Source organism: Ochotona curzoniae, unplaced genomic scaffold (genome assembly GCF_017591425.1).
Source record: "Ochotona curzoniae isolate NIBS_2020 unplaced genomic scaffold, NIBS_Ocur_1.0 patch140, whole genome shotgun sequence".
Lineage (NCBI taxonomy): Eukaryota > Metazoa > Chordata > Mammalia > Lagomorpha > Ochotonidae > Ochotona > Ochotona curzoniae.
In genome coordinates, this window is record NW_024466685.1 from 17717 (window position 1) to 30670 (window position 12954).

Here is a 12954-nt window from a genome sequence, read left to right on the forward strand (position 1 = left end):
GACCCAAGGCTGGTGATGAGGCCTTGGCTCTTCGGGCGGAAAGCTTTTCCGGGTCGGAACCTGCTCACGTTGCTGTGGATAGCAGCCAGCCGTGTTGCCACGTTCCCCGGCCTCTGCAAGGGCCCAGGGACTTGGGTCGTGTACAACGACCAGCAACGTCTGTGCACCATTTATAAAGTGTTTTCATAAGCTGTGTTTTCTGCTCATCCACAACAACCCTGCACCACACAGAGACTGCAACATTTTGCTGCTTTTAGGAAAAAGGAGACAGGTCCATGACTCTGAGGTACTGACTGCAAAATTGAGGCTTTGGAAGCCTTGATGTCTTATGGTCCAGGGACTCGCTTGGAATAAAACAGTGGAGCTGCACTGAGAGCCGTGTGATGATGTCGCTTCCCTGTCTCCAACTTCAGATGAAAGAACTGGATGAGCAAAATAGGAAACTTCAGATTATCGATTTGGAATTTCTACTGGTATTGATTACCCTCAGGAGAAATTCTAATTTTTTAAAAAAAGATTTGTTCATTTTTATTGGTAAGGCGGGTATACAGACAGGAGGAGACACAGAGAGCAGGAGATACAGAGAGGAAGATCTTCTGTCTGATGATTAATTTCCCAAGCGGCCACAACGGCTGAAGCTGAGCCAATCCAAAGCCAGGAGCTCTTCCAGGTCTCCCATGCGGGTACAGGGTCCCAAAGCTTTGGGCCGTCCTTGACTGCTTTCCCAGGCCACAAGCAGGGAGCTGGATGGGAAGAAGGACTGCCAGAATTAGAACCAGCGACCATATGGGATCCCAGTGCATTCAAGGTGAAAACTTTAACCGCTATACTATCATGCTGGGCCCCCTTTGTTTTTATTTTTTTAATTATTATTTTGATCATATTTACATAGTTCATGAGGGCACAAAGGGTCAAGGGCTACAGGAATCAGGAGAAATTTTTAAAAAGACTTAGTTATTTTGAATTGAAAAGTACAGTGACAGAGAGAAGGTGAGACAGGAATTCTTCCAATCTGCGAGTTAATTCTCCAGATGGACACCACTGGCCAGTGCAGCCCCAAAGCCAGGACTTTCTTCTGGGTCTCCCATGTGGGTGCAGGGTCCCAAGAACACAGGCCATCCTCCAGTGTTTTCCCAGGGAGCTGGATCAGAAGTGGAGCCTCTTAAACTCAAACCAGCAGCCCTAAGGGAAGTCTAAACTTAACTTGATACTTCATAGCACTGTCCCCCAGGAAGATTTGAACAGGTCGAGGATAAAGATGAGGACAAGAGAGCCCCGTGCCATGGCCTAGCAGCTAATGTCCTCGCCTTGAATGTGCCGGGATCCCATATACGTGCTGGTTCTAATCCCGGCAGCCCTGCTTCCCATCCAGCTCCCTACCTGTGGACTGGGAAAGCAGTCAAGGATGGCCCAGGGCCTTGGGATCCTGCACCCGCCTGGGAGGAAGTTCCTGGCTCCGGGTTTCAGATTGGCTCAGCTCCGGCTATTGCGGACACTTGGGAGTGAATCATCAGACGGAAGACCTTGCTCTCTGTCTCTCTTCCTCTCTCTACATGTATATATATGACTTTGAAATAAAAATAAAATATGTCTTTTTAAAAAAAGATGAAGACAAGATCTGATACCAAACACCTATTCTATGTCAACATTATCATGTGTGTGAGTTTAATAGCAGCTCATAACACAAACGTTAACTTTCTGAGTTGTTAAAGCAAGTTCCATGACCTAAGTCCATACAGTTCACCCTGTATGCAGCCATCTGACTTCCTCAACTAATCGGAGTGTGTTGTTCCTGCTCATTTTTCTGTGTCCTGCTCAAGGAGTGAGGAGATAGGCTTCCTAGACTAGGGCAGATGGGCCTGGCGCGGTAACCTAGTGGCTAGGGTCCTAGTCTAATGCAGAGGTGTAAGGGAAGCAGATTGTTGGTGGTTACACACAAGAACTCCCTGCAGCCTTAAGTGCGACGATGATTCAGTGACAAAGCCAGTCGTCTCTGATCCTATGGGACCTGGAAGGAAACTGTCACAATCTGCTGCTTCAACTTCCCCTTTTCCCAGATTTGTCAAGCTCTGAGGAGGAAAAACAGCCGGCCTAGAATCACACATCAAGCTAAGGCAATCAAGAGGCCTGTCTTTAACATGGTGACCGCAAGTAACAACAGCGTACTATATTCTTGAAAATTGCTAATCGATTCTAAGTGTTCCCATTGCAAATCAATGATATATACACGGGTCAATACATGTTAATCAGCTTGATTGAGCTAATCTCCAGCATGTGTATATATTTTTGAAAACATCACTTTGTATGCCATTAACATACACCATTAAAAAATTATTATTATTTTTGTAATTGGAAAGGCAGACATACAGAGAGAAGAGACAAAGATCTTCCATACGCTGATGCACTCCCCAAGTGACCACAATGCCTGGAGCTACACTGATAGGAAGCCAGGAATCAGAAGTCTCTTCAGGGTCTCCCACGTGGGTGCAAGTTCCCAAGGCTTTGGACCATCCTCCATTGCTTTCCCAGGCCACAAGCAGAGAGCTGGATGGGAAGTGGGGTCACAGGGATTAGAACCAGCGCCCATATGGGATCCAGGCACATGCAAGGTAAGGACTTTAGCTGCTAGGCTACCTGGCTGGGCTATTTTTTTTTTCTTAAGATTTATTTATTTTTATTGCAAAGTCAGATATACAGAGAGGAGACGAGACAGAGAGGAAGATCTTCTGTCTGATGATTCACTCCCCAAGTGACCGCAACATCCGGTGCTGTGCCGATCCAAAGCCATGAGCCAGGAACTTCCTCTAGGTCTCCCGCGCGGGTGCAGGGTCCCAAGGCTTTGGGCCGTCCTCCACTGCTTTCCCAGGCCACAAAGCAGGGAGCTGGATGGGAAGTGAAGCTGTCGGGATTAGAACCGGCTCCCATATGGGATACTGGTGCATTCAAAGCAAAGAGTCTAGCTGCTAGGCCATGGCACCGGGTCCAGGCCTTTTTTTTTTTTTTTAATTAAAAGGCTAGAACAGCAATGATTGAGGGTCAATGATGATCCGGTTTGACTTACATTTCAGTAATTGAGTCCTGTAGATTTCTTTTCCTGGATCCTCTCTTTCTTTCTTCTCTTTTTGAAGATTTATTTTTATTCTAAGGCAGATGTTTAAATTTTTAATTTATTCTGATGTTGTTTACATTGTTGACAAGGTTGTACATCTGTGAGGACCATTGAATAGGGTGGAAAGGGTTGAAATATGGGAGAAGGGATTGGAGCAAATGCTTCCAACTTTCCTCTCTTTTCTCTTGCATCTGAGGGGAGGGGAAGGGATCCATTCCCAGTTGTCAAACCACCCAGCGTAGGGGATGGCCACTTGCTATTGTCTTAGATGAACTATGGGAAAGAATATTCTGAGAGTATTGCTGGAGTGGTCTTGAGAGTTCCATGATTCTTGCTTTTGCTGTTCCAAGACTGAGAAAATCCTTCCAAGATCCATTGGCTGGCAGTCTCCTAATGCATCTACTCACCCACTCTTGCTGCCACCTTGCTGACTCAGCCAGGAGAGTTGTCTAACCTACTCTGCTCTCCATTTTCTTACATGGCACTCAACATCCTCTGTAGGCCTAAATGAGCTGGCTCTCTTGCTCCCCTCAAGCACCTAGGCATGCCATGCCATCCACTGAATAGGCATCAGCAACCAAGGAGGCCAATCCTGACACATGAATTCCAAGGCTGGATCTCAAATTCTATGATTCTCCCTATAGCTGGAGTTTTGAGTCCAGTGTTCCAGTTGGGGAGTGCCCCAAGAAACCTCACCTGGGGTGACCCCAGATCTTTTTTCTTCTTCTTTCTTAATGGAAAGTAGGGGCCTGACCCAAGTGTAGTGGTTAAAGTACTCGCCTTGCACGTGCCATAATCCCATATGGGTGCTGGTTCTAATCCTAGCAGCCCTGCTTCCCATCCAGCTCCCTGCTTGTGGCCTGGGAAAGCAGTCAAGGATGGCCCAAAGCCTTGGGACCCTGCACCCATGTGGGAGACCCGGAGGAAGCTCCTGGCTTCTACCTTTGGATTGGCTCAGCTTCAGCTGTTGTGGCCACTTGGGGAGTGAATCATTGGACAGAAGATCTTCCTTTCTGTTTCTCCTGCTCTCTGTATATCTGACTTAGCAATAAAAATAAAATAAATCTTTTTTTAAAAAAAAATGGAAAATGGAATCTACAAACAGGAGAGACAAAAGAGAAAGATCTTTCGTCCACTGGTTCTTCTGTACCCATACCCATCTCTCACTCACCAGTGGGAGCAGTGGCCCAGCAGGGTAGCCTTCACACCAGGTTTGCTCCCCTCCTGGGGTCCTGCATGTGCTGCTGGGTGCTCCAGCCATGTCTGGCATGGCCCATCTCACCTCAGCATTTGCCAGTGGGTGCTGCAGTCTGGTTCTACCCGTCCTGCCTTTAGTCCCAGCACATGTTGGTCCCCTATTAGACCAGCTCCCAGTCGCAGATCTCATGCATACCTATGGGTGTTTGGATCAGCCTGACTTGGTCCACATCCAGTTCCAACCTTTACTAGCAGGTACTCTGGCCTTGCCAGACCAACCCATACTCGTTCTAGCGCTCTTTGGGTGGGTGCTGCACCCCAGCCCTGCCTGCCCCACTCCAAGATCCTGCTCACCAACCCACAAACTGACTAACAAGTGGAGCCAACTTGTCTGGTCTGGTCTACTCCTCTCATATTCCCCAGTGGGAACTACAGCCCACCAAGGTAGTTTCCCCACCTGGCTCACTCCCAGACCAAATCTCACGCATGTCAGGGGGTGCTATGTCCCTACTCAGTATAGTTTGTGTGCTGGTTATGTATGCTGGTGGATGTTGTGGCCAGGCCCACTCCACACACAATTCTTGGGTGGGCTTGTGGGTGCTTTAGCCTGGACCAGCCCGGCCTGATCCCAATCCCAGTTCTCATATGTGCTAGGTGAGTTCTGTGGTCATGCCTAGCTCATCCCGTCACCACCCCCAGCTCTCAAGCAAACTGGTAGGTATTGTAATTCCACAGGGGTAATCCCCCCAGAATCTGTTCCCAGACCTGGTTCTCTCATGTGCTGGTTAGTGTCATGGCCCAGCCTAAAGTGGCCCCACCCTTGGTCTGACACTCACTCGTGGGTACTGTGGTCAAGCTCTGCCAGGAAGGCCCTCAGTCCTAGTTTTCAAGTGTATTGGTGGTTGATACCAACCAGCCAGCTCAGGACTCCCATGTGGGCAGGTGCACTGGTGTGACCCAGAAAAGTCCTCTTGTTTCCCTCCTCCAAACTGCCAGGTCTCAGCCCCCTTATTTACCTGCAAGTGCAGCAGCCTGGTTGGTGGAAGTCATTCCTTATCTGCAAGAAGTCTCTCAAGGGTCCTCCGTCTTATACATCCCTTGCCCACTTCCTTGAGACATTTACAGCCCCCAGCCCACAAGCCTGATCCTCTGGTGGTATGGCATGCTGGCTGAGGCCATGCATGCTGGTGTGTGGCCCGTGTCTGCTGGTGTGTTGGCATCTGCTCCCCATATATCTTAAAGATTTATTTCTATTATTTTTTTTATTGGAAAGGTGGATATAAAGAGAGGAGAGACAGAGAGATCTGTCCGGGCCCTCCCCATATATCTTAAAAAAAAAAAAGTGCCTGGCACGATAGCACAATGGTTAAAGTCCTCACTTTGCACGTGCCAGGATCCCATATGGTCGCTGGTTCTAATCCCAGCGGCCCTCCCTCCCATCCAGCTCCCTGTTTGTGGCCTGGAACAGTGGTTGAGGATGGCCCAAAACCTTGGGCCCCTGCACCCACATGGGAGACCTGGAGGAAGAGCTCCAAGCTCCTGGCTCCTGGCTTCAGATTGGCTCAGCTCAAGCTGTTGTGCTCACTTGGGGAGTGAACCAACAGATGGAAGATCTTCCTCTCTGTCTCTGTATATCCACCTTTCCAATAAAAATAAACAAATCTTAAAAAAAAAAAAAAAAGAAACCAGAGCCTATGGGACTGTATCACACACACACAAAAAAAAGCATAGACTATAGAATAGGCAATTGTGCTGCACATTGGTATGATTAACACACATTTGGCATTAACCAGGCCTAGAATACAAGCCAACTATTAGCTGCTTTTCTCCCAGCAGTGTAACACTTGCTTAGGTACAAACAAGGCAGCCTAGGCATTTACCTACAGCTGGGGTGAAAGGCAGATTTATAGAGAAAAGGAGACACAGATTTTTCATCCACTAGTTCACTTATCAAATGGCTGCAGCTGCCAGAGTTGAGCTGATCCAGAGCCAGGAGCCAGGAGCTTCTTCCAGGTCTCCCACACAGGTGCAGGGTACCAAGGCTTTGGGCTGTCCTTGACTGCTTTCCCAGGCCACAAGCAGGGAGCTGGATGGGAAGTGAAGCAGCTGAGACACAAACTGACATCTCTTATGGATGTGGGCACTTATAGCAGAGGATTAGCCTGTTGAACCATTATACTGTCTCTGCCCTTGCCCACTGTCTTTAGAAGTCCTCACCCCCCCCCCCCCAGAAAGAAGAGTTTTGTCTGAGAATCACCAGGTCCTTTGGTGAACAAAGATTTTGGTTTGACTTTATGACCAGTATTAGTCAGAGCTCCCTTTAAAAACTTTTTTTTCAAGATTTATTTATTTTTATTGGAAAGGCAGATATACGGATAGGCAGAGAGGAAGAGAGGAAGACCTTCCATCCCATGATTCACTCCTCAAGTAACCACAATGGCCAGTGCTGTACTGATCCTAAGTCAGGAGCCAGGAGCTCTTCCAGGTCTCCCATACGGGTGCAGGGTCCCAAGGCTTTGGGCCATTCTCAACTGCCTTCCGAAGCCAACAAGCAGGGAGCTGGATGGGAAGTGGAGCAGCCGGGATTAGAACTGGCGTCCATGCAGGAACCCAAGGCCTGCGTTCAAGGTAAGGACCTTTTCTTTTTAAATTATTATTATACTTTTGACAATCTTTACATAGTTAATTAGGGTCCAAAGGTTCAAGGGCTACAGGAAAGTGGGTAAGACTATCATTTCCACACATTTTTTTCCCTATATCTGGGGTAAAGGGGGAGGTAAAGGGAGAAGCCCCACCCAGTCTCCCACCCATCCCAGGTCCCTGATGTGGGGCATGCTCCGAGGGTCTTGCTCAAGTGGTTTTGATAGTTCAACAGTTATGAATTGCTGCCAATCTCGGAAGGTGAGGACTGCTAGGCCACCTTGACCGGCCCTGAAAAGTTTCTTTTGTCCTTTTTCCATCTCATAAGGCAAGAAGAAGCTTCTCATGGTGTGGTTATGGGCCCAGGGACAGTGTCGGTCCTCACCTGAAAATCACCACGGTGCTTTCAAGGAATAGAAATCAGAAAGGAGGCTAGTGGGGCTGGAGGGAGAGGAGGTAGGAGTGCCGGGGGAGGCCGCCTGAGTGGGCCTGGAGCCCGGAGGCCTGGGGGCGGATGGTGAGTGAGGCTCTTTCTGCTCTGGAGGGGCTTCCTGCAACCCCAGGGCGGGTCCCACGTCTCCCTCTCCCCCTCAGAGAGGATACCGGTAGTCAAGAAGGGGTGATTTTCCATCTCTCTCCTCCTTTTCTAATTCTGGCTATGCCTTTTCTTTCTTGAGAGAAATCAGGACAGGAAGTTCGTCTTAAGAAGGGAGCTCTTCCCTCCCCCCGCAGGCGACACATGGGGGAGAAGAGATAAGATAAGGAAACTTAGGGCCAAGGCCAGGCAGATCGCCGCCCTGATGTGATGTGGAGCGGAAAACCCAGGAATGCGGGACAGGGATGCGAGTCCAGCCCTGCCCGAGGGGTCTCTAGTTCCCTGACATAAAAAAAATAAATAAATAAAACACAACTCCACAACAACAAAGTCTGTGCAGACCGGAGTGCTCCGGCACGGCAGCCTCGGCGACGGCACCCCGGGCCCGCAGCCCTCCCGCTCCCAGCTCATGCTCTCCAGCTCGCAGGCTCCGCCTTCTTTTTTCCTCGGATTTCTGATTGCTCCGAAGTCGTGTCACTCCGGGATCCGCCCCGCCCTCCCGGCTCCGTCATTGGCCGCCGCGCGTGGGGACGCGGCGGCTGCGGGGGGAGGGGGCGCTGAGGCGGGGGCGGGAATTCCCGACCGGAGGCCGGAACCCAGCGGATACTATGTCGGGAGACCCTGGCGAGGTGAGTGCGGGGTCCCGGGGCGCCGGCGAGGCTCCCGCGGCCTGGGAGCCCGAGCCCCCACTCCCGGGCGCCTTCCCGCGACGCTGGCGGCCTCGGACCCCGCCTCCCGGAGCGCAGACGGCCAGACGCCGCCCTCAGTGCCCGCTCCTCCTGTCCCGGGACCCCGGGACCCCTCAAGCCCCTGGTTTTGGCCCCGGGTCCCGACGTCTCGGCCTGCAGTGTGGAGCTCTCGCTGTCTGCCCTGGGGCGGGGTGGGGGGTGATCGTGCTGGGGTGCTGGGAGCGAGAGTGGGAGCCCCCTCGCCAGCCCCGCTCGCCCGGCCCAGCCGCTCTGCACGGAGTTTCCTATGATCCTGTGATTTCTTCCCACAGCCTCCAGCCCTGTTGGCTTCATTTCCTCCTTCCTGGCTCCTGGGTTGCTTAGGAAACCCTCCACACCCACCCCTCAGCTCCGGGTCCTAATTGGAGGCTCCCCCTTAGCTTCTCTGGGGGGCCTCAGAGGCAAGGGGATAACGAGGTCTTCTCTGGTGCCTCTTGTGCCTTAGTTGCCCCCTTGCTGGCTTCCTAAGGGAGCCTCTTGGGAAAGATCAAGTCTGGAAGCAACGAAGAGTGTTCCTGGAACGGAGAGGATGAGTCACCCCGAGTTGGGGAAGGTCACTGGGTGGCCGGTTGGCCGCGGGAGGGAGTTGGAGCCTGCTGACCAGGCTTCCTCTTCCTGGGCCCCCATCCTTCCTTCCTTGCACGGCTGGCTGTTCACCGCCCATTTGGATCTCATCTTTCAGATCTGAGAGTCCCGGCACAGAAGAGCGCGATCAAGCATGGGGCCCTGGGGAGAGCCGGGGCTCCTGGTGTGGCGGCCTGAGGCTGTGGCCTCGGCACCCCCAGTGCCGGTGGGGCTGGAGGTGAAGCTTGGGGCCTTGGCACTGCTGCTGGTGCTCACCCTCTTCTGCAGCCTGGTGCCCATCTGTGTGCTGCGCCGGCCTGGAGCCAGCTATGAGGCCTCAGGTGAGCCACCGTGGCTGCTGGCGGAGAGGGGGCTGAGGTGGGGTGGGGGCCTGCCTGGGGCCTGGAAGGGATCCCTCGCCTCACTCCCTCCTCTCCACACTGTGCTTTCCTTCAGCGTCCCGTCAGAAAGCCCTGAGCCTCGTGAGCTGCTTTGCAGGGGGCGTCTTTTTGGCCACCTGTCTCCTAGACCTGCTGCCCGACTACCTGGCTGCCATAGATGAGGCCCTGGCAGCCTTGCATGTGACGGTGAGCGCTTACCTGCAGCATGTGACCCTGTGTGGTGAGGGGGCGGGGGATGTATCCAATCAGATACTTCTGGTGTATGGATTCTGGTGTGCATGAATCTGTTCAGCTGTCAGCTCTGCGACTGTGTGAAATATAATCACATGCTTGAATTGTGATCATGTAAATACTCTTTTTTTTTTTTTTTTTAATTTAAGGGTTATAACTTTCTCCGTGTCCCCCACCCATCCAGTAGCCCTGTGTACCCTTTGAGACAGTGTGTGGAACCTCATTATTACGTGTGTGACTTGCTTGTATGTTTCTCAGTCCCAGTTGTAGGCTCCACAAATCATTTTCGCTCCCTTGCTAGGTTCCTAGAGGTCCCTGTAGGCCTGCCAAGGGTTGGAAGCAATCTCCAAGGGCTGGGTGTTGTGGATTCAGAAGGGTTTAGCTCCAGGAAGTGGGGTGTGGGGAACAATCAAAACTCAAGGCTTAGGCAAAGGCCCCGCTGTAGGAAAAAAATGTGACAGTTGGGTAGTGGTATGGGAAAGTCACCCTGGGTTCCCTCCCCGAGATTAAGGAAGTGACACTGGGTAGAATCCTCTAAGGGTCTGAGGCTGAGTCACCTGTGGCTGTATTCACTGGCCAGCTTGCCCCCGTGGCAGTGTGAAACTCCGTCTCGGCATGTGGGACGGGGCAGGAATGGGTCAACCTTAGCCTGGCCGCAACAGAGGCTTCATTTCTAAAAAAGATTTATCTATTTATTTAGTTTAAAGATTTATTTATTTTATTGGAAAGGCAGATATACAGAGAGGAGGAGAGACAGAGAGGAAGATCTTCCGTCCGATAATTCACTCCCCAAGTGAGCGCAACAGCCAGTGCTGTGCTGATCCGAAGCCAGGATCCAGGAACTTCTTTCCGGGTCTCCCATTTCGGTGCAGGAACCCAAGGCCTGTTTTTCCAGGCCACAAGCAGGGAGCTGGATGGGAAGTGGAGCTGCCGGGATTAGAACCAGCGCCCATATGGGATCCTGGCCCACATAAACCGAGGACCCTAGCCTCTAGACCACCGCCCTGGGCCCACAACGGACACTTCAAACTGGGAGTAGTATTGCCCCCTCCGGAAAACACTTCAATAGTGTCAGACTGTTTTTGACTATCACAACTAGAGAAGGAGCCATTGTTGTTCTTTCCTTTTTTAAAGAATATTTATTATGTATTTGAGAGTCAGAATTACACAGAAGAGGGTAAGACAAGAGAGATCTTCTACCCACTGTTTTACTCTCTACATGGCTGTAACAGCCAGGGTTAGGCCAAGCCAGATCCAGGAGCCAAGAACTTTCCTCTGGGTCTCCCATGTGAGTTCAGGGACGCAAACACTTGGCTCATCTGCTGCTTTTCTAGGCACATTAGCAGGGAGCTGGGCTGGAAGTGGAGCACTTGGGACATTAGCAGGTGCGCCTGAGGGGTGCCGGCATCAAAGGGCGTGGTTTTGCTCACTGTGCCACAACACTGGTCCTTGAGCTGTTCTTGGTACTGGTGTTTGATGGGTGGAGGTTAGAGAAGCTGCTAAGCAGCCTGCAGTGCACAGCACAGCTCCTCTCTTAAGGAAATCTCTGCTCTCAGATGTTAGCAGTGCAGGCTTTGGGCAACAAATAACACTGAGTGTGTTGTCTGATTGTGTCTGTGACAGCAAGTAACTCAGTAACTCAGTCTTGAAGTGACTGCACGTGGCCCTGGGTCTGTGTGGGACTCTGTGCTGCTGGGCTTTTACAGTGTCCACACCAAATTCCTCCTCGCCATTCTTGTCCTGAGCTCCTGTTGTTCCTTCTGTCTACAGCTCCAGTTCCCCTTACAAGAGTTCATCTTGGCCATGGGCTTCTTCCTGGTCCTGGTGATGGAACAGATTACACTGGCGTACAAGGAGCAGTCGGGGTCGCCACCTCGGGAGGAAACACGGGCCCTGCTGGGAACAGTGAATGGCGGGCCACAGCATTGGCATGATGGGCTGGGGGTCCCCCAGGCAAGTGGAGCCCCAGCAGCCCCCTCAGCCCTGCGCGCCTGCGTGCTGGTCTTCTCTCTGGCCCTGCACTCTGTGTTCGAGGGGCTGGCCGTGGGGCTGCAGCGGGACCGGGCTCGGGCCATGGAGCTGTGCCTGGCTTTGCTGCTCCACAAGGGCATCCTGGCCGTCAGCCTGTCCCTGCGGCTGCTGCAGAGTCGCTTGCGGGCACAGGTGGTGGCTGGCTGTGGGGTCCTCTTTTCCTGTATGACACCTCTGGGCATTGGGCTGGGTGCAGCTCTGGCAGAGTCAGCTGGACCCCTGCACCAGCTGGCCCAGTCCGTGCTGGAGGGCATGGCAGCTGGCACTTTCCTCTACATCACCTTCCTGGAAATCTTGCCTCAGGAGCTGGCCACTTCTGAGCAGAGAATCCTCAAGGTCATTCTGCTTTTGGCCGGCTTTGCTCTGCTCACTGGCCTGCTCTTTATTCAAATCTAGGAGGCTTCAAGAGAGGGGCCAGGGAAGCCTGAGGAGCAGGTACCCCTGCTCCCTCACCCCCAGTAGACTGGGACTAGGAAGGAATGAAGAAGGGAGGGCTCGAGGACTAAAGAGTTTTCCAGGAGGTAGGGAAGGAGGCTTGGGGACCACCTGACCAATAGGAAGGCAGTGGGCAGGCAGGAGGCTGGCCTGAGAGAAGGTCAAGTCTTTAGGTATAGGATCAAAGGACATTAGGATCAGAGGATTGCCCTGGTTGGCAAGGGACCACGTGTAGGGTCAACTGACACTGCGGAAGCCCACGATAGGCCCCCAGCTGCCCACGTGCCAGATTCGGTGCCCTGTGGGTTCTAGCCCATTTCTATCACAGCACCTGCCATTCGGAGGAGACTTCTCACTTTCATTATCTCCTCCTTATACACGTTTCCCTCTTTCCTTCTCCCCAGGGGTTTGTGCCAAAGGGTCTCTCCATGCCAGTTTTGGTACCTTCTGGGGCCTCTCCAGTTGTGCCCACTCTTCTATGTGTAAAGTGCCAAATAACTCCTCTCCCTCTTTGTAAAGCACAGTGATGTGGCAGTGATCCCTGCCCAGCACCTCAATGGATTGGATCTGCTTTGTTCTGGTCCAGATCCTCAGTGGAGTGGGGTGAGGGGTGTGCAGAAATGTTTGCTAGTGGGTAAATCAGGGGAGGATGGGTGAGCTGGGGCTACTACCACTGCTGCATCTTGGAAATGTGGGACATGGACATGGTGCCCCATGCCCAAATGATAAACACTGAGCTACCACAACATTTTTTAATAGCTACGTAGCCCGAATGGGTGAGGAACAAATGCCTATCCACCCGGGTTATTTTTGGGGAGGGAGGGATAGGCATAGGGCTGTATTCTGTAGAATCTATTTTACTAACTGACTTGTTTTGGGACATGTTACCCAAATAAAATGTTTATATACATCTGTACTGTCTTTGCTTCGTTTGTCTTGGGAAAAGGGTTGCTGTGTGACCCCTGGAGAGAACCCATGTCCCAGATGGTTACAGGTGTTTGAGATACTTATTCTCACTGTTTT

At 51.9% G+C, this 12954-nt stretch overlaps 1 protein-coding gene across 1 annotated transcript; it reads left to right on the forward strand.

Moving 5' to 3' along the window:
* The first annotated feature begins 8097 nt into the window (after positions 1–8097).
* Positions 8098–12841, forward strand: LOC121166467 (zinc transporter ZIP1). Its single transcript, XM_040995584.1, has 4 exons — positions 8098–8170; positions 8952–9174; positions 9290–9420; positions 11236–12841. Exons 2-4 carry the CDS (start codon positions 8988–8990, stop codon positions 11890–11892), a joined length of 975 nt encoding a protein of 324 aa, XP_040851518.1. The 5' UTR covers positions 8098–8170; positions 8952–8987; the 3' UTR covers positions 11893–12841.
* The last annotated feature ends 113 nt before the right edge of the window (positions 12842–12954 follow it).